Source organism: Quercus lobata, chromosome 12 (genome assembly GCF_001633185.2).
Source record: "Quercus lobata isolate SW786 chromosome 12, ValleyOak3.0 Primary Assembly, whole genome shotgun sequence".
NCBI lineage: Eukaryota > Viridiplantae > Streptophyta > Magnoliopsida > Fagales > Fagaceae > Quercus > Quercus lobata.
This window is the reverse complement of record NC_044915.1, coordinates 19,837,808-19,860,174: the sequence shown is the minus strand read 5'-3', so window position 1 is coordinate 19,860,174 and position 22,367 is coordinate 19,837,808. Positions and strand designations below refer to the sequence as shown.

The window sequence follows — 22,367 nt, the reverse complement described above, 5'->3', positions numbered from 1 at the left end:
ATACCGACCTAGCAATTCTCAAAGCCTAATCTGGATTTGGAATCAAAGTCACAGTTTTCAACCCCAAAAGCAAGTCCTTCCCCTCCACATGGGTTCAGAAAAACATCACAGCCTACCACCCTTCAACCCAAATCGAAGCCATTGTAGTGGACTACGAAGTCTTTGTCAACCCACATAACACGACTCGATACATTATGCCCACCATAAAAAATCTTATGGGTTTTTGACGTGTAAATTCAAATTTATGGGTTTATGATGTGTAAATTCAATTTTATAATATTCTAATTTAAAAAATGCCTCATCAACTAAATAAATGTCATGTCACTATTTTGTTAGCCACATAAATATTAACACTAACCATAGTTAATAAAAGGACTAATCGTGCTTATTTTTTAAACATGAGGAACTAATAGTGATCATTTAAAACTTAGAGGACCAATTGTATTTATAAGGTAAATTTCAGGAACTAATAGTGTAGTTTTGCCTTGATATTTGATAGTGGTTCTTATATAATCCCAAGAAAAAAAAAAAATTTGGTATAGCGATTTTTAATTTTGTATACAATAAAATATTCTTTTTTTTTTCTTAAAGAAAATAAAATATTTAAAAACTTAGGTTGCTTTTGAAATTCGACAAAAAATTAGCTTAGATTACTTTTTAGCTTATTTTTGCTCTTAAAATGGGTCTCATTACACCAAAAGTCAACTTTTTAGCTTTCTAACAACATATTTTTAGCCCAAAAAAAAACAAAAATATATATATATATTTTTTTTTTAGCAAAAAAAATTTTTAATTTCAAAAAAAATAATAAAGGTATGGACCTAGATTAATTTTTTTAGAGAAAAATAGCACTAGTCATTCATTTTATCATTCTCTTCAACAAAGCATCTCCTAACCCTCACCTATATTTCTCATTTTTCTCAATCAATCAAAAAAAGACAACTACCAAACTCTCATAAACACATCTATAAGACTATAACCAAGTTCCCAACTCCCAAGTCCTATACACACAAAGTCACAGACTCGATCATATACCATAGTACTCTCTCTCTCTCTCTCTCTCTGTGTGACAGAGTCTAATGGCTATTTGCTCCACCAAGTTTGTGTTCCTTCTCTTCCTCCTCTCAGCCATACCCATCGCCTACCTCATCTCTCTCGAGCTCGCCACCCCTCCAACCCACGTGTACCACTACCACAGCTCCGGCTGGTTCCGCGAGTGTGCCAAGTGGGACCATCTCAACAGTCGATTCCTCGTCTCTTTCCTGGAGGGTGGTGTGGCCCAGCTCTCTCTTCCCAAAGGCGGTGATGACTCCACCGTGACCGTGTTGGAGGAGCTCACCGTCATCAAAGACGTTGACTTGGCCGGAAATGGGTCCCTCGGTATCGTCGTTGACCATCAGAGGAATCGTCTCTTAGTAGTCTCCGCCGATGTCATTGGGAACAAGTATGGTGCTCTCGCCGCCTATGATTTGTCCACGTGGCAGCGATTATTTCTCACCCACCTGAGTGCCCCAAGTAAGATACTACTATTCTTAGGGTTGTGTTCTCACAAAAAAAAAAAATATATATATATATATATATATATATCTTTGTATTTTTCCTGTTTGTCGCATACGATGCTATTATTTCCTTGCTGCCACTTGTTTGTTTATTTGTTCCTGACCTGTCCCACAACTTTTACTACAGTATATTTTATCACTTCAATTTCAGACCAACATTTTTTCCTCTATTTTCCTATGTTGTTGTGATTTCAAAAAAAAAAAAGCAATAAATTCTAGGACGACTCTTTTTTGTATTCCAATCAAAAATTTTTTTTTGGGTTAAGAAGATTATTTTAAATAAGGTCTACTTAATGGATGTTTAAGTATTTATTAATTTATCATTTAAAGAAATTTTAATATCAATTTATGAAAAATTGTAATAAAAACTATAAAAAAAAAGAAAAAAGAAAAAAGGAGCTTATCTGCCATAGTAAGTTTATAGTAGTTTATAGTAGGAGCTTATCTCCAGCGGTAAGTTTATTAAGGACTTGTACAATCAATTGTTATTTTTCTTTTTCCCATAAAATTTTCATTTAAACGGTTCATTAATAAATTATTTTATTATTTAAGAAAAGAAAACAAATTATATTATTAAAATAAATCGATAAATAAGTTATTACATGATTAAAATACATGTCAACCCAAAAACAAATATGGGATCGAATATAAGCTTATCTCAGCAGTGGTAAATTTATTAAGGACTTGTTTTTTTTTTGATAGCTTTACTAAGAAAAACAAAACGGTAGGTGAGGTGGTTCTTCTGAATGAGTGAGAAGTCAAAACGGACATAACCAATAAAATTGAAATAATGAACGCGTTTGTATTCTAGTAGTATTTGGTAAGTAATATGAATGGATTTGTGGAATTACCGAGTACACACTGAAGAGTGAAGACTGATCTTTTCTTGAGTGGCGGGTCGTTGAAGACGTGCGTATATGCAACCCTCGGACACATTCATATCTATGATTCGTTTGTTTGAACGGCATTATTAGCCCTGAAAGGCAAAATGATAAAAGCATTAGTCTTGTGATGTTTTTGGACTTTCGATGCTAATGTATTAGTAGCTTTTCTTGGAGTTTAATATAGTAATTACTGCTATTTATAATTTTTTTTTTGCAAACAATGAAAACATTTTTCACGGATCATGTCTAAATGTTATCATATTGCCAATTTTTTATCAAAAAAAAAAAAAAAAAAAAAGATGTGAGAGTAATTTTTAGGTGCTTTCAGAGCACAAAGAATTCTGCTTGCTTTCTTCTCTCACATTCTTTGTGGGGTTTATTCATTAAATTCATAGTAAGATCTATCATAAATGTGAGAGGAGGAAACACCATTTCTTAGTGCTCCAGAAGTACCTAAGAATTTTCCATAGATGGAAATATCTCTATTTTTGGATGTGGGCACAAGAGTTTTACAGGGAGTTTCGAGGTCAAATTGGTCAGTTATATATATGTAGTAAAATCATAATTGCTTTTCTCATCAGTAGTTCCAATCTCTTTAATGCGTGCATGTAGGTGATGGGAAATCTTTTGCGGATGATGTAGCAGTTGATGCAGAAGGCAATGCATATGTCACTGATGCAAAAGGTGGTAAACTTTGGAAGGTTGGGATTGATGGCCAGTTCCTATCTATCATTAAAAACCCACTCTTCACTCCAAAGGAGTGGTACAAAAACTTGGTTGGACTTAATGGAATTGTTTACCATCCAGATGGTTATTTGATCGTAATCCATACATTTAGTGGCAATTTGTTTAAGATTGATTTAGCAAGTGGAGAGGAAGTTAAGTTGGTCAAGGTGGTTGGAGGGCCATTGACATTTGGGGATGGTTTGGAATTAGTCTCTCCAACCAAGCTTGTAGTTGCAGGGACTACTGCGAGATTAGTGGAGAGCTCTGACGGGTGGGAGACGGCTTCCATTGCAGCAACATTCTCCGGGCCTAAGCATCGATTGGCCACATCCGCGACTGTGAAGGATGGGAAGGTGTATCTCAGTCACCTCCTAGGCATGGGGTACCCTAAGAAGAAGCATGCCATTGTTGAGGCGGTTTTTTCTGCTTGAAATTAAAGGGGGATGTAGTTGTATTGTGTTGTGCACGGATTTGGAATTGTAATGTAACAGTAATTTACCTTTTCAATTTTTGAGTAATTTCTTTCCTTACCCCAGTGAATGGCCTCCTTTAATTTTATGGTAAATTGGTTAAATTTTTTATTCAGTGGAATAGGGACCCAAAGTCTCTAGTAGACCCGTGGACCTTGATACGGTAGATAAGGTTGGTAGGATTGATCCTTTTTAAGTCTAATCCTCTTAATTTATTTATTTTTTGATTAGCTAATCCTCTTTATTTTGATGCAACTGGAAAGGGTTTCATGGTTCAGATTTCGTTTTTATGAGCTTGTGTTATGAATTTAAAGATACATGTGGTGCCATGTCATGATTGAGGGATTTAGGCTTAACAAAATTTATCCGGATGAGATGCTAGAGAGTGAGGAAGAGAGAACTCAATTGAGTAATTCTATTAGAATGCAATTAAGTTGATTGATTACACCATGCTCTCTATGTAATTTTAACATATTAAGGTAACAGGAGTTACAAACTTGATTGTAGTCTTTAGCTGCAACTTTCACTAATAAATTAGGATAAAATGCAAAATTCATCATTTAAGTTTCTTTAGAATATATTTTAGTTCTTTAACTTTGTTTTTGTTCATTTCACTCCTCAAAGTTTCAGATCTATTCAATTAAGACATTTTTATTAAAAGTTTTTGAAAAACAAAATCTGGAAAATATTTTTCAATTATTAATTGATTTTTTTTTTATTTGAAAAATTTGAAGAAAATTTTAAAAAATTGGAAAATTAACTATAATATATAACAAAAGTTGGTGGAAAAGTTTTAATTGAACGAAAGCAAAATTAGAATACTAAAATGAAATTTGATAAAACATAGATGGTGAGTTTTGCATTTTAGCCAAAAAATTAATATAATTACATATTTTGAAAATTTAATTGTCAAATTACATTTTTTTATGTCCTTAACACGTACGTATGTCAAATTTTGTGTCAACTAGATGTTATTTACTATTCAATCCATAAACTTATTTATTATTGCATAATTTTAGACTACAAAACTTGAAATTTAAACATTTGATTGATAACATAGTTATTCATCTTTGATTTTTTGAAAATTTTGCAAGCATAAATAATATAAGAAGAAAATTTAATATAATAGTGAATTTGTTAAAATTTATATCAAATAAAAATAATATTGAGTGAAGTTGTAGCCAAACTTTGTGTGAGGTGAAAATTATATATTTGCATTAGCATCACCATTAATCATTCCGTCCATAATTCTTGATAACTATTAAAAAATAGATTTGTTTAATACTAAAAAACTATTAAAATCTCTTTTTAAAAATTGAAACACTCTTTAAGTTTTGTCAATTGTAACATTGGTCCTAGAAGTTTCTCACTTTTATTTGTTTATTTAAATTTTTTATAATCATTTTGGTCCTATAAGTTTAAATTTTGTCATTATTAACGGGCAGCTTTTTTAATAGAATGAAAGGATTAACAATAACAATAAATGTGAACTTACAATACCAAATAGTAATTGATCAAAGTGATGAGTTTGCATTGGTATCACCAGTAACACACAAATCACAAATTAAGGCAAACGTCCTTGTGGTTTTTACACAGATGAAAAAAAAATTCAAAACGCAAATTGAAGAGTTGAGATTAATTTATGTAAAATAATTTTGGAATCAATGACTTAAAGAATGTCGTGAAAGTGATCCAAAAGCTAAACGTCATACTCAACTAGGTTGTCATTGACATGCAAATTTCAACAAGTTCAAAATAAATAATACATTATAAATAAGGATCTGATTAATGGGTGTTGTTAAGATATTTGTTAATAAATTATTTTAGAAAAATTTTGAAACTACTTTTATGAGAAATTTAAAAAATTGTCAAAAAAATTAGTTGCTTTTTGTCGGGGACGTTTTAGCGACAATGACCCAAAATATGAGATTAGCCCAAATCTCCCATTGGGTTTTTTAGAAATGTTTTATTTGTGGAGAATCAAGCCCAAAATTCCAAATGTATAATGAATAAAGGCTAATGGTGCTTTAACAAGAGAGAAATCAAAATGCCATAACTAAAATACAAGAAAATGCAGAAAAAGTACATAGGTCTGAAACTTCGACTCACAGTCAGCAAGAAGAGGATATTGAGAGAGGTCGTGAGGAAGAGAGGGAAGGTTCCCTTATACCCATATTTCCACCACTAAGTTTCAGAATTGTGAGAATATCTCTTGGCTGAGTGGGCTTTTGTTCTAAAATTTAAACTTTGTGGGTAAAACGTGGTTTATTGGTTTTTTAGCTGAAGAGAGATTCTTGTATTGAGCTTGGGGTGTTGCTCCAAGAGTAAAACGTGACTGGTTTTTAGGCTAAAAGATGAGGCTATGAACCTCCAAGGTGCTAAGTTGATGTTTGGTTTAGATTTGTTTTAGTTGGGTAAAAGAGTTAGCTTGCATTATGAATAATTTGGGAAAGATTTGACTAAGCACCCATTGGCTCCTCATTTATAGTTGTTTTAGACTCTTGGGAGGCTCACCTAAGTGAGGGCTAGCAATTGGAGTTGGCCAATGAGAGCTAATTATTTTTAAAGAAAAAAATGGGTTCAGGCAGAAATTTTGATTTATAGTCAACTAGAACATAAAAGCTCTTTTAGCGTGAAATTTTAGGTACAAGATCTCCTCCATGAGCCTGAGGTACTACTAGTGTCCCTTGCTCACTTGGTAGCATACATGGGCTGGGCTCATGCAAAAAGTTCGAAAGAAACCGACTCATACCCTTCAAATCACATTTCCTTAATTTCCCCCAATAAGTCACATGGGCTTGGGCCATGCTTAAAAGAATAAAACATAATATAATACATGAATTGAGCCCATGAGGAAGTTGAGCTTGGTTGAATCGAGCTTTCAGAAGTGTGTCGCGAAAATGAGTATCAACACTTTTTTTCCCCATAAAAATTCTAAAAATATTTTCTAAACAACTACCGCATCCATTAACAGAATCCTATAAATATAAATCAAATTTAAAAGTTTAGCCTCCCTTTTTGCTCCAAATATGCTACAATGACATAACAAATTGTTTAATTAGAGGTAGGTAATATGTAATTATCCATTAGTGTAATTTCAACAGGAGGTGGATTCGGGGCATACAAGTATATATCATTGGACAATTTTAAAATATTAGGGATTAAATTGACAAAATCAATAATTTATAAGCAAAATCAATAGTTTATAGACAAAATTAAACTTTGTTAAGTGACTAGGGGACTAAAATAATATTTTTGATGGGTAGATAGTGGGGGAAGAAGAGGTAAGGTCCAAACTCCTACATGAGGCATTAAAAAAGATGTCACTATCATTGAGCTATCACTTTCTTTTTTTCTTTCTTTTTATTTTATTTATTTTTATTTTATTAGAAAGAACACTGTAACTGTTATTAAGTAGGAATGGCTGACTCTAGGGATGACAATTTTTTCCCGCCCCGCTTAACCCACCCCTCCCCGTTTCTCCCCGCGCGGCTTTTCCCCACCCCGCAAAGGTGGTGGGGCGGGGATGGGGCGAGATTTTAGCCCCGCACCACGGGCGGGGCGAGGATGGGTTTAAACTTTTTAGACCCACCCCGCCTTGCCCCTCCCCGTCCCCGCTCCGCCCCGCGTTGCTAAGGGTTATAATTGTAAATTTTTCATACCTTAAATAACCATATCAATATTAGCTTATTTTATTCTACCCAATGTAGTTCTTTGCCTTTATTTTGTTATGTGTTATACTATGAGATTATTTTATTTTATTTTATATGATTGTCTTGTTAAACACTTGGATATATTATTCAATTTTTTTTAAAAATTGATTTGATTTGATTGGATAAATTTAGTTGTAATTTTAAGTATATTTTTATTAATAAAATAGGTTTCATTAAAAAAATTGTACTAGTTGTAGAGCAAATTAACAAAAATAGAGTTTTACGAGGTGGGGCAGGGCTTCGCGGGGCCCCAAGGGGCGGGGATGTGGTGAGAAAGTTTTCCCCGTTATGCGGGGCGGGGTGGGGCGGGGATGGAGCAAGACAAAATCATACGGGGCGGGGACGAAGACCCCATCCTACGGCCCCGCCCTGCCCCATTGCCATCCCTAGTTGACTCGGCCAAAATTACAGTAGAAAGTTGTGGAGGAACATCCTCAATCCACACAGCAAACTCGCTACATATCTAGCATGTCTAGTAATGTTATGTGCGACACTATTACCCTCCTGATATGGCTAAACTCCACTATTGCAAACTGATTTACAAGTAGTTTGGCATCCTCAATCAGATTACCAAACTCAGACATCGATGGAACATTACTCTGAATAGCTTTAATTGTTGTCTTCGAGTCTCCCTCTAAAACAATGGATGAAAGACCTATATCAAGAGCAAATCTGAGCGCCTTAGTTGCTGCAATGATTTCAAATGCACTTGGTGAGTACGGCAGCAGATACAAGTCGGACATGGAGGCAACAACGAGCCCTTTGTCATCTTGGATAACCACTCCAGCACCTGCAGAATTATTCTCCCTAAACACCGATCCATCGAAGTTCACTTTGATCATAGGCCAGGGAGGAGGTTTCCAAACCATATGATGAGGAACTTGGCTGCTCGAGTCTGGTGGTTTTGGAGGAGTAGATCAGACAAAAGAGGATTGCAATGTCTGAACCTCTAGGAGTACCTATTGAATCAGGAAGGGCTTGGACCTAGTTCGCAACAAGTTTATGCGAGACCACACCATCCACACTGTCGTTGAAAACTCCTCTAAATTTAAGCCTTTCTCAATGATGAATTTTGTTAAGTCTTTGAAGCTTTGAAAAACCATGCGAGAGCGGAATCGCCCACAAGTATCATGATTCCAAATCGGTGATAACTGGGAACAAGACCAAAGAGCAGGAACCATATCTTCATTAGCATTTTTGTAGTGATCACAGCTATCATCGTTACTTATCATTCGTCACTTTAGATTGCACTTTGCTGGGAAAAAGTTTTTCACTGCTCTTCACAGGAAGTTCTGGATTTTGGGTTGAACTACCAAGCCCCAGATTTTCTCCCAGATTTTCTTCCATAAGACATTCTCCTCGGATTGGTATGCCTGGTCATCAATGCTTTGAGATTTATAAAGAAACTTGTATCCAGATTTAACAGTATACAATCCTGAGGGAGTAAAAGGCCAAAAGAGTTTATCTTTAATCAGGTTAGAGCTCAAAGGGATGGATTCGATTAAGGAAATATCTCGTGGAAGAAAACAGGCCCGCAACAAATTAGAATCCCATTGATTAGTGATAGGATTAATCAGAGAACTTACTTGAGCATCTTCCATCTCGGGTAAGATTGGAGAGGATATAAGTGGTAGGAATTCTGAGGGCAACCAAGGGTCATACTAGACCCAGATGCTAGTGCCAGTGCCCACTCTTCATCTCATCCCTTCTCTAAGCACTTCTTTGCCTTTTAAAATACTATTCCAAGTGTAAGAGCCTGATTGGGAATCAACTGCCTCCATGATTGAGCAATTGGAGAATAACTTGTTTTTAAAGATTCTATAGAAAAGAGAGTTTCTGTTTTGGAGTAATCTCCAAGCTTGCTTGGCTAGAAGAGCATTGTTGCAAAGCTCCTCCCATCTAACCCAATGGATCGTCCTCTTATCACCTCGTTGTCCCCACCAAAATTTGTGAATAAGACCCTCAATCTCATTGCACAAACCAACAGGAAGCTTGAAGCAGTTCATAGTATATGTAAGTATTGCTTGGACCACTGCCTTAATAAAGATTTCTCTACCTGCTTGGGAGAGGAGTTTTTCTTCCCAACCTTGAAATTTCCTCCAAACATGCTCCTTTATGTAATTAAAGCTGGCTTTTTTATTTCTTCCAACTAGAGAAGGAAGGCCCAAATACTTCTCATAATTTCGAATTTCCACCACTCCCAATGTATTTTTGATCAATTGTCTCCACTCTTCATCAGTGCATTTGCTAAAGAACACAATGGTTTTGCCCTTATTTATTTGTTGGCTCGAGCCCAACTCATAAACCTGTAACACATCCAGCACTTTTTGGCACTCTTCAGAGTTAGACCTACAAAACAGCAAGCTATCATCTGTAAATAAGAGATGGGTTAGTGAAGGACTCCTTTTGCTTAGAGAGAAACCATGAATATCTCCATTCATTGTTGATTGGATGAGTAGACCATGGAGGCCTTTAGTACATAATAGAAACAAGAATGGTGAAAGGGGGTCACCTTGCCTGATACCCTTTGTTGGCTTTATAAAACCAATAGGTTTGCCATTAATGAGAATAAAGTAAGAAACAGTGGGCACACATAGCATCATAAGAGTGATCCAACGCTCATCAAATCCCAATTTTCTCATGATAGCTTCAAGGAAAGACCACTCTACACGGTCATATGCCTTGCTTATGTCAAGCTTAAAGGCCATGAATCCACCTTTGACAGAGTTATGATTTTGCATGCTATGTAGTGATTCAAAGGCAATAAGAATATTATCAAATATGAGTCTCTATTTTGTAAAAGCACTTTGGTGCTTTGTGATAATATGAGGAAGGATTTTTTTTTTTTTTTTCCTTTTTCCCAGTCTATTAGCCAACACCTTCTAAAAAAATTTTGTACAACACATTACATAGGCTTATTGGGAAAAATTCTGAAACCAATTCTGGATTTTTAACTTTAGGAGTCAAAGTTATTAAAGTGTGATTGAGGTGGTCAGGGAGAAAGGAAAAATTAAGAAAAAATAGGACAACTGTAGTGATATCCTTACCAACCAGATTCCAATAGTGTTGGTAGAACAGTAATGGCATGCCATCTGGGCCTAGTGCTTTTAATGGAGCCATCTGATTGATGGCCATCTAAACTTCATCTTCCGAAAACTCCTCCAGTAACTGTCTATTCATATCATCGATTACAAGACATTGGATTGCATCCAAGGCCAATTCGGGTTGACATGAATTAGTTTAGGAAAATAGGTTGCTATAGAACTCCAGAATCACCCTAGCAACCATTTTCAGATTCGTAGACCACTGACCTAGAGGGTCTCTTATTCCTTCTACCTTGTTCCTTCGATGCCGTTGGGTGGCTCTACTATAAAAGTACTTTGAGTTTTTATCTCCATGGGTAGCCCATAGTGCCCGAGATCGCTGAAACCACATTCTTGTTTCCTTATCAAACAAATCATTCACTTCACATTGAAACATTCTGAATTTGAAATTAGCTCAGGAGATAAGTGCCTTTAATTTTGCCTATGCTAGTAGTTTACGATTCTGTTGAAGCTCCCTTCAAATGCTACCAAAGTTCTTACAGCTCCACTGTTTTAAAGCCTTCCTATAGTCTTTAATCTTTGTAACAATACCCTCAGCAGTATTAGAACTCCTCTGCTTACCCCACTCAGATTTGACAACCTCAGAGGATCCTTTTTCGGCCAACCACATCTCTTCAAAATGGAAAGGTTTTCTTGGGTTGATAGTTACCTATCCTTCAGGTAAAATCCACAAAGGTGAATGATCCGATGTGCTGCTATTGAGATGATGAACTGAAGTGCCTCCAAATTGAATTAACCATTCATTATTTGCCAAACTTTGATCCAATCTCTCCCAAATTTATTGGCCATCACTAAAGAATTTTTTCCATGTGAATGCTAAACCCTTAAAGCCCAAATCCAAGAAGTCACACTCGTCGATGGCTTCTCTAAATAATTGCATTTGTGCATGACTTTGGTTGTTGCCCCCCTCTTTTTCTGAACTTCTCAATATCTCATTAAAATCACTGGAGCACAACCAAGGTAGGCAGAGTTGGTTGTTGAGTTGTTTAAGTAAATCCCAGGATTCATATCTTTTATGACTGTTTGGTTCGCCATAGAAACAAGTGAACTACCAAGCATTCTCACTACCCATCCCTATGATGCAATCAATGTGATTCTTGGAGGATGTTTCAATTGACAATTTAATTGAATTCTTCCAAAATAGCACCAGCCCCTCACCTCTATGAATCTAGTGAACTATGAACATGTTATCAAATTGGAGATCGCGCTTTTTTTTTTTACCCTTGCTTCATTCGCCCATGTCTCAGCAATGAACATGACGGAGGGATCTTTTGCCTGGGTAAAATCACCGAGCTCCTTCTCTATTGCTAGGTTCTTAAGCCCACGACAGTTTCATACTAAAAGACTTATGGCTTGTGGCAGGGCTGCTCAGCAGCCTCCACCAATGATTTTGATGTGCCTTGACCACCTCGAAGAGTCTGTATATACTTACTTGGAAATTTGGGTAGCATGTCAGAATTGTTATTAGCTTTTTTCTTCCCTTCTCATTCACTTTGACTCACTGTTGTATATGTCCAATAGAAAATAAAATTTCCATACCCATGAAAATAATACCCACATAGAATTTCCATATCCATGAAAGTAAGGCCTACATGTACCAACAAAATTTCCATACACATCAAATTCTCATGATTTCATACCCATAAAAATCAAGTCAAAATTCATCCAACAATACCACAAGCTACATACAATGCAAAGCTTCATACACCATCAACATTGTCTAAATTTCATAATACCAAACAACTCAACAATTCAACAATGCCCTAAAGCAAAGAAAACAACATGACCGCACAATGATTTCAAACCAAATCATACAATGTCCAAAATTCCCACAAAAACAAACAACAAAAAAATGACAATGTCCCACCATAAAGTTGTCAACAAAACAGGCAACCAACAAATTTACCAACGAAGAAGGAAAAAATGAGCTCACCTTGAAATCCTTTTTGGATGAGTGTCGAGCATGGGTTTTAGGGTCTTGTAGGAGCCCCCCTTCCTCATTTCATTTTAGGGATGGATGATATTTCTTCCCATTGAAAGTAAGAAAGTTGGTCCATGAGGAGATGCCATAAAAGTGCAAAGATGGAAGTTTGAAAATGGGTTTCAAAAAAAAAAAAAAGATTTTGCAAAGATGATCAAGAATTCAAGGATCTGAAAAGATATTTTGAGAGATGGAAGAAATCAAGTTTGGAAGCCTAGAGAAGTAATTTTCTAAGCAAGATATGGTGTGGAAATGAAGAAAATGCAAAAGGAAGAAGCTTGTGAATAGTGACAATGGAGCAAGAAGAAAGAGTAAAAAAAAAAAAAAGAAGAAGAGGAAAACATAAAGAAAGGGGGCCAAAAATTCCCCCCCCCCCCAAAAAAAAAAAAAACCCCAAATGCGTTGCTGAGTTAAATCATGTTTGACTCAGTCAACTCACCAATTTTTTTTTTTTTAATAATGATGAAATTAAATGATGAAGGGATGATAAAATAAATAAATGAATGACAAAAGAAAAAAAAAACTTTTCAAAGATTTCCCCAAAAATAAAATAGATGGTATCAATTTCAAGAAAATTTAAATCTTTGAAGGAAGAAAGAAAAATTCTTAAGGAAGTCCAAGAATAAAGGGTTTCATTTTTCAAAAGAGAATTTCAAATTTCAAAATAAAAATGATGAAAAGAAAGTTTTTCAAAGGACCCCAAAAATTAATGGTTTTTCCTTTTGAAGAAGAAATTCAAGTCTTAAAGCAAAATAAAAAGGGGGGAAAGGAAGAAGAGGAAAATTGCACATCTTAAATGGTGGAGCGATAAAGCACCAATCACTTCAATTCTAATTCGAGACTTTAGTCTTTTACATGCAAAGCCCAGAATTTCAGATTGAGATAGAGAAACCTCTCAGTCACCTCAGATTTAAACCGAGATAGAGAAACCTCTTAGTCGCCTCAAACTCAGACCAAGATAGAGATAGCTCTCAATCACCATAAATTCAGACCGAGATAGAGAAACCTCTCAGTCACCTCAGATTCAAATCAAGATAGAGAAACCTCTCAGTCATCTTAGATTCAAATCGAGATAGAGAAAGCTTTCAGTCACCCCAGATTCAGACCAAGATAGAGATAGCTCTTAGTCGCCTCAAATCTTCAGATTGAGCCGGATATAGTTCTCAGTTAGCATTTCAAATCAAGCGAATGTAGTTCTCGATTTCCTCATCAGCATTCATGATTCGATTTAGGTTCATCAATTATCAAGAAGATCAAGTATTCACAGTTATCATTTTTTTTTTTAATAACAAAACACTAGTTCTATGTCCCAAGGTTTTAGGTTCTAGGGCTAGGAAATCTTTGAAAAGCAACCTCGATTAAATCATGGTCGCTAAAATCAATGTTTTTGTTTTACATTGACATTCACTTTGCAAGCTCTATCAATGAGGGGCATTCTATAGACACTCGATTTTGCACCCATAATTTAATCTTGGACAATGACTAAAATGACCATTCATATATCCAAAAATAATAGTTGTATTACATGAATTAAATCATTTATTGCATATCATAAAAATGATCTTGAGATTCTAATGATCACAACGGTATGCCCGATTCTTGAATCGGATTGTCGAATTGAAAGATATTGTATGATTAAATTTTCACAGTTTGCATGCATTTTGTTTGGGTGGAACCAATCACGTGTGATTAATTTAAATTTATTATGATTGGTTAAACAATTAAAATTAATAAAATAATTTTGTGATTGGTTGTTGGTTTTTGTCAAAAATAAGCTTGCTTGCATGAGAATAAAATGGATAATCAAATAATAAGGAAATTGTTGATAATTAATTTTTTTTAGAATATTTATCTATTAGATAATTATTACTTTAAAGACTTGATTTTCAAGATAAAAGGGATTAATTTTAGAATATGAGTTAAAAACGCGTCTAGGTGCAATTTCCAACTCAAAAATCCTCAATAAAGAGTCCAAATCGAACCAAAATTGGAAGAGGGGCTCGGCACATGGCAAGTACCGATTGGCACAAATTTGAGGCCCAGCTCGGGAACCTCCTGATTGAGATAAAACCTATCATTTTTAAATTTTTGGGGATAATGATGCATTCCAATTCATATTTGATCTTATTCAACTTATTTTTCAAGCACCCAACTTCTATAAATAGAGGAAAAATATCAGAAACCAAGGCCCTTCTTTGTTTGACTTCTTTGCTCCCCTTATGTTAAAGACATTCTGGAAGCCTATGCTTTTAGAATTTCTTTTTTGTAAGTAAAATATTTTAGATCTCAAGGAAGTGAAAATTTCTTTGATCTCTAAAGCATTCTTCCATTGAAGGGCACATTCATGCAAGTAGGTATTTAATTTTGTTCTTGTGTTTATTTTTCTTTTCTCTTAATTGATATATATTTGTGTTGTTCATTGCATGTTTTTTATTTATTTATTTTTTTATTTTTATGAATATGTGTCTGATGTTATTGTCAATATGATCTTGTTCACAATTTATATATGTCATGTTTATATGTTTAGTTGGAATTTTCTCTAGTTGATTAACATGCTTATGATTTAATTCTTCTTTAATTTTAAAATTTGCAATTAATCACTATAATCTTTTTTTTTTTTTTTAAACAAACATAAATCTTTAATTTCATTAAATACAGATCTGAAATTTTCTTTTAAACAAACACAGATCTGTATTTTCACTAAATATAGATCTGAAAATTTTTCTTAAAAAAAAAAAAAAAACAGATTTGTATTTTCATTAAATACAGATCTGGAAATTTTTCGAAATAAAAAATTGATCTATATTTTCATTAAATACAGATATAAAATTTTTTCTAAAACTTTTTCCATACAAAACTGATATGTATTTTCATTAAATACAGACTTGAAATTTTTTTATAATAAAAAATGGTTTTCTTCTTAAATAAAAATTGCAGATTTTGAATTTTCAAAGAGTGAATTAATTCTGAATTTAGGGGGTATTAATATGTCATTGTAATGTCATGCATTTTTGAAAGGGTATATAATGGTTAAGTAGAGTCTAGAAGATCAGACTTCGTCTAGGCGAATTGGGTGCCTAACACCTTACCATTCTGTAACCTAGCCCCCGAACTTAGGTTTTTGTATAGTAGACTAGTGTTTTATCTTCTTTTTTTTTTGGGTAGATTGTAACTAGGATCAAAGCCTTGTAATATTACTCTACCAAGATTATAGATTGTATTTAGGACCAAAGCCTTGTAATAATTATTTGACCAAGATTGTATTTACATAATTAATGAAATTTGGTGTTTTTGATGTAAATTTTATATTTATTTTTTGTAACAAAAAATAAGTGGCGACTCCACACAATTCCCCAAAAGAGTGGTGCCCTAAGCACCCAAATCTTTTTTTTGAGAGCACCCCTAGGAGGTTTTCTAATCTCTCACAGTTAAAAATTTAAGATGTGGATAATTAGCATAATATGTATTGCAATTGTATCAGATTGATGACTGTTGAATGCAAACTACAGTATCATGAAATACATTATCGATCGAGTAATATGTTTGTAAATCTTTTCTTCTTATTTTCAGTCAAACATTTACTGAAAATTAAAGAATTATAATCAAGCCAAAAGGTCTTCTACTATCTTAGTTTCTTGGTTGAATGGGGTTTCTTTATGATTATCTTTTTATTTTGTGGATTCTAGCCATTATAGTATTATTTCATTTGTTTATTTGTTCTCTAATGTGGGTTCATTCCTTGTTTCTAATTCTTTGTTTTTAAGAGAGTTCTAGGACTCCCTTATATCCCATCAATTTGTGATGAGTGAAAAATTGTGATAATAAACTCCAAAAAAAAAAAAGAGTCTCATTGCATGTGAAGCTCGTGTGATAAGACTAGTATTCATATATGAATATAGACAAAGCTTATATACAATAGCTTAGATACAATACTTTATGTTTCTCAATTAAATTCAAGTACATGGTTGTATTGACAAATAAAATACAAATAATGTTATTTTTCCTAGGATAATTAAAATTAATTCAACCATGTGTTTGAATTTAATCATAGAACTTAATGTAATGAATCTAAAATATAGTACCTAAGTTTTGGCTTAGAGATATATCCTTCAAGAACCATTAATAACATTACGAAAACAAACATGATTTGTCAAGAGTAGCTTAATTAGTATCTCCAAAATTTTTAAATGGAAACATCCAGGATTCAGTTGTGAACAATAAGGTTGTATATATACAACCCTACTATTCATGAGTTGTAAAAATAAAAACACATATTTTAATGGAGTGAGAGAGGAAGAGAGGAAAAGTGGGAAGAGAGAGATGGGAGAGAGAGGAGAGAGAATTGATTTTGTTTATATTATTTTAATGAGTTGTATATAAAAATAGAAACTAAAATATTGGATCAGCTGTAAAATGAAAAGAGTCTAAATGTCAAGTCACTATCTTTATCTTACTCTTAAACATTATGACACTAAATTCCAAAATAAAAAGAGTCTCATCGCATCCCCGTGACATCACTTGTAGGAGACGCAATGGCAACTCCAAAATTATTATTACTTTAGATAACATATAGGAGTTCCAAGCTGTTCAGAAAACTTGCTTATTAGGAAATGGTTGATACTAATCTAAAGTTCTAAGTAAGCTAATAGAATCATTCTACAAAATAACTAACCGAAAATTAAGAGCTTATTGAATACTCTATGCACATGAATTTTGAGGTCCTCCCTCGCTATATCAGATGAAACACAAAAAGAAAAGAAAAGTGGATAATCAAAAAAAGAATGCAAAAAAATATAAAACCTTAGAAGATGCTATGAAGTCTATAAATTAAAACACACCAGCTAGAAATGGGAGACCCATGCTTCATCAACTCGAAATTGGGTTATATTAATTCTACATAAAAATAAATAAAAATAAAAAACTCTATTATTGTGCCAAACTAGACCCCGAACTTTTATTATTGTGCCAAACTTTTTTTTTTTTTTTGGAGAATGTATTATTGTGCCAAACTAAACCCAACTCTTTATTCCCTTAATTCGGAAATTCAAAAACTCACCTGATTTCTCTCTCTCTCAGATCAACTAGGAATTATTCGGCAGTGAAATTTTATTTCATTTTTTGGTTCCACTGTTAAGGTAAATTTGACAAAATAAAAGGTGGGGTTTAATTTGGAACAATAATAAAAGTGTGGGCTAATAAGTGACATATTTTAAAGTACGTTATTTATTTGTTTACAAGAATAAAATTATAGGTTTATTTATTTATTTATTTTTTGGACTCTGTATTTGATTCACAGTCGGTGCAAGCCCAGAAAAAAGAGGTGGATTGCGGAAAAAGCTGGAAAGAAATGTTGGTAAACATAACTGTCCACCACACATTCCCTGTTTCCACTTTCCCATCACCTCCTTCATGTTCAACCGGCTATGTTATGCTCTTATGGTGCTAGCTCTTGAATTTTTTTTTTTTTTCAATCCTCGTTCAGTATCATATACAGATGCATGGAATCCTTGACACCTCGAAATATCAATGTCTTATCCTGAAGCATGCTCACATTATCTAATGTGTCACGCCAAAGTGAGAAACTAAACTCTAAAGGCACATACAGTTGGCAAAAAAAAAAAAAAAAATTCATTATCCATAAATGGATAGGCAGAGAAGTTTCTCCTTCAAATCCACAAGACTACTGGTCTTTTCCTTCACTATCTCTTCCTCTGCCATCTTATTCACCTTTTTTACCATTTGGGCCATCAAAGAAACCCCTTCAGTTCGCCATGAGATCCATTTCAAGTTCAATAAATCCTCCCTCGGATGCAGTGGAAAATTTTCTGTAACCGGTGAGAAAGATTCAATTTTGATAGATGCCCATTATAAAAGTCTTGACAATGCTACTGGGTTTGCTTCGATTTCGTTAATTAGCGGGTTACAGAGAAAGAAAGAAGGGCCTGAAGGAGGCAAAGGTGTTGGTTTTAATTTGAAAACAATGCAAGAGAGTACATCTGAAACTTTGTACGAGAAAATTGAAGTTCAAAGTAGTGAGAGGAACAAAGAGAAGGGGACTATCGCAACTTCATCTGAGAACACAGGCGTTTTAATTAGAGGGAAGGTTGGACTGAAGAGATTAAAAGATTGTGATTTGACAAAAGGGAGGTGGGTTTATGATGAGAGCTATCCTTTGTACACAAATGGTTCATGTCCTTTCATAGATGAAGGTTTTAACTGTGAGAGTAATGGAAGATTGGACAAGAACTACATGAAGTGGAGATGGCAACCACAAGATTGTGAAATTCCAAGGTACTGACTTGTTCATTCTTTTTTTAGCCTTTATTGCGAATGCAACTTAGATGTACATGAAATTGGGCTCAATTTTATGTTTTGATCTAGACTAGATGTACTTTAGTACAAAAAGAACTCAATTTTGATGTATTGGGTTCCTGGTGTGGGATTGTGCTATAGGTTCAATGCAACAAAAATGCTGGAATTAATAAGAGGAAAAAGGCTAGTTTTTGTGGGCGATTCAATCAATAGGAATCAATGGGAATCGATGCTATGTATGCTAATGGGAGCTATTAAAGATCCGAAGAGGGGACCTTATATCTTCAAATTTGTGGTAATTCTGCAGAACGCTGCTCTCTTACCTTTCTATTTTTAAGTATTTGGAGTACTTGATTTTTAGTTTTTTTTTGGCAGGATTATAGTTGTACAGTTGAATACTATGTGACACATTTTTTAGTACACGAGAGCAAGGCTAAATTAGGTCAGAAGCGTATACAAACCTTGAGAATTGATAGTATTGATCGTGGCACATCCAGATGGAGAGGAGCTGATATATTGGTTTTCAATACTGCACATTGGTGGACACATTACAAAACAAAAGCAGGGTAAGTGCCATTCTTGTATTATTAGCCTTTTAAGACCTAGGCTGATATGTGCTTCATTTTGAGATTCAACCTTTCTAGTCATATGTATATATGTTTAAGAACCATTCATTCTTATCATGTCTATTATAACAGGATCAATTACTACCAGGAAGGGAACCGAGTTCATCCTCAGCTTGATGTTTCAACGGCTTTCAGGAGAGCTCTAATGACTTGGGCATCATGGGTTGATAGGAAAATCAATCCTCAAAAAACCAAAGTTTTCTTTCGAAGTTTGACACCTTTCCATTTCAGGTTTGGCCTTATAATTAAACAGCTAATAACATTGATGTTAGTTTTTGGATCCCTTCATGCCAGTTGCTGAGTAGTGTATGATCCAACGAATAGGGGAGGTCAATGGAACTCAGGTGGGCATTGTATAAAAGCTACTCAACCTCTCAATGAAACTCCAAGCACCTGTTATTCAGAGAAGAGTATTATTGTAGAGGAGGTCATAAAGAAGATGAAAACTCCTGTTACTTTCTTGAATATTACTAATTTGACAGGGTATAGGATAGATGGTCATCCATCTATATATGGAGGAAAATCAGGGAAGCGCTCCTCTACAAACGTTCAAGATTGCAGTCATTGGTGTCTTCCTGGCGTTCCTGATACATGGAATGAGATTTTGTATTTTCTTTTGCAATCTAAACGATAGTAAACCTGTTTTTATTCACAAGTTTACTTTCTTACAATTTTTTGCTTGTTCGATCTTTATTCACTAGCTTGTATACTTTTATTTTTTTTTAAAGTTTGTTTTTTTGGGATTTGTTGTAAAAATGCAAACTGTTTTCATTGAGATTCATGTTACTGCCTTACTAGACCAACCAATATATATATATATATATATATATATATAGAGAGAGAGAGAGAGAGAGAGAGAGAGAGAGAGAGAGAGAGAGAGAGAGAGAGAGAGAGAGAGAATTTCTAAAAGATCAAAAATCAATAACTATGTCATCTGATAATGATAAAATTATAAATGTACCAACTGATATAGAGGCATAGAGCAATGTTCCAGATGAATCCGTCTACCTTGCATCCACTAATATCTATTTGGAGTCTACGGCTCTAAGCTAACGGTGTCAACTTGGAGCAAAGATAAAAGGCCGACGACATTAAGCTGAAGGGTATACACAAGACCGACGGATCTGACATAACTTGGCTTCCACGCATAAGTATATAAGGAAATATCTTGTATCCCACATTTAGAAAGACTCCTACAAGGAAAGGGTTCCGTAAAATACGATCATGAGAATTCCTATAATGAAAAGACTTCTAAACCAAGGAAAAAATGTCAACCCTCTACTACTATAAAAGCCTCAATACCCTCATTAACCAAGGTACGCATAATTTATCTGGTTTGGCACTCTAGAGTTGTGAGAAATTCTAACTTGACCTTCGGAAAGTATTTGGCCGGCACCACACCGGTGCTTTTTGCGAGGTCTTCTATTTTTGTGTTGTGCAAGTGTTGTTTCAAGCATGTGTGGACCGTGTAGCTTACTGTTGATTTTTCGGCATCATCAGTTAGCGTCGTTTGTGGGAAACGCGCACTTTAGCTTATCGCTTCTTGGACAAAGAGTTGCATGGTATTTACTCACTCGATGGCAACTACTAACAATGTTTAGGGAGACGAGCCGCGACCCACTACCCTGGAGAAGCAGGTCCAAACCCTCACGACAACAGTGGAACGTCTCACCAAACAGAATTAGGACCTTGAAGAACAGCTACGGCAGAAGAACGCTGCTATGCGTACCCAAGAGAAAGACCAAGAAGGTACCAGTGCTGAAAGGACCGAGAGGAGCCGGAAGGTAGTAATGCCCCGAGTAGACCAGAGTGACAAGACATGAGCCGTCCTTCCATTACAGACATGGCTCCCCCTCACATTGTCGTAGAGATGCAGATGATGAAGGAACGGATGGACCTTATGATGAACGCCCTCAAAGGACGAGTGTCCAGCGACCTTGATGATTTGGTGCACCAAACCAATTCGCCTTTCACCATATCCGTCAACTCCTTCCCTCTACCGTAGAAATTTCGCATGCTGCATATAGAAAGCTACGATGGAGTTAAGGACCCCCTCGATCACCTAGAGACTTTCAAGACCTTGATGCACCTTCAAGGAGTAGCAGACGAGATCATGTGTAGGGCTTTCGCTACGACGTTGAAGGGTCCTACGAAAATTTGGTTCAGCCGGCTAATGCCTAACTCCACCAGCACTTTCAAGGAGCTCAGTACCCAGCTTACTTCGCACTTTATTGGGGGGCATAAGTATAAAAAGTCTACTGCGTGCTTGATGAGTATCAGGCAACGAGAGGATGAGACGCTGAGATCTTACATAGCCCGCTTTAACAAGGAAGCACTCTCGATCGATGAAGCTGACGACAAAATACTTGTAGCAGCCTTCATAAATGGGTTGTGGAAAGGTAAGTTTTTGTTTTCTTTATACAAGAACGAGTCGAAGACCACGTCGGATGTACTTTACAGGGCCACCAAGTACATGAATGCCAAAGACGCGTTGCTGGCTCGAGAAGAGAGGCCTAAGAAAAGAGAGAGGCAAGAAGACACACGACAGGACAAAGGGCGGAAGATGGCAAGGACTGGAGAGCGAAGGGATGACAGGCGCTCTAAGCCCCTTGCGGGGAGGTTCATGAGCTTCACCTTGCTTACCGCCCCAATCAACTAAGTCCTAATGCAAATCAAGGACGAAGGAGCCTTAACCTTCCCCGGAAAGCTGAAGGGGGATCCCAACAAACGGCCTAGAGATAGATACTGCTGTTTCCACCGTGATCACGGTCATGACACGACTGATTGCTATGACTTGAAATAGCATATCGAAACCCTTATCAGGTAAGGGAAGTTATAGAAGTTCGTCAGCAGGGAGAGAATAGATCTGCCTTCTCAAATGCAAGCCCCCCGACGAGACAATGAGCATTCCAAACAACCCCTAGGAGACATAAGGATGATTGTGGGAGGCACGGCGACCACCGGCTCGTCCAAAAAGGCCCAAAAGACTTAC

The 22,367-nt window shown here is 35.4% G+C and overlaps 3 protein-coding genes across 3 annotated transcripts; all 3 read left to right on the top strand.

Annotated features, from left to right (window-relative positions):
* Positions 1-846: 846 nt before the first annotated feature.
* Positions 847-3,704, top strand: LOC115972383. The gene is made up of 2 exons (XM_031092653.1): positions 847-1,515; positions 3,056-3,704. Exons 1-2 carry the CDS (start codon positions 1,080-1,082, stop codon positions 3,598-3,600), a joined length of 981 nt encoding a protein of 326 aa, XP_030948513.1. The 5' UTR covers positions 847-1,079; the 3' UTR covers positions 3,601-3,704.
* A 14,052-nt stretch (positions 3,705-17,756) lies between these two features.
* LOC115972110 (protein trichome birefringence-like 6) lies at positions 17,757-20,069 on the top strand. Its single transcript, XM_031092271.1, has 5 exons — positions 17,757-18,728; positions 18,891-19,044; positions 19,125-19,315; positions 19,448-19,606; positions 19,700-20,069. The coding sequence occupies exons 1-5, from the start codon at positions 18,079-18,081 to the stop codon at positions 20,007-20,009; spliced, it is 1,464 nt and encodes a 487-aa protein (XP_030948131.1). The 5' UTR covers positions 17,757-18,078; the 3' UTR covers positions 20,010-20,069.
* A 1,419-nt stretch (positions 20,070-21,488) lies between these two features.
* On the top strand, positions 21,489-22,034 carry LOC115970361. Its single transcript, XM_031090003.1, has one exon. It carries the CDS (start codon positions 21,489-21,491, stop codon positions 22,032-22,034), a length of 546 nt encoding a protein of 181 aa, XP_030945863.1.
* The last annotated feature ends 333 nt before the right edge of the window (positions 22,035-22,367 follow it).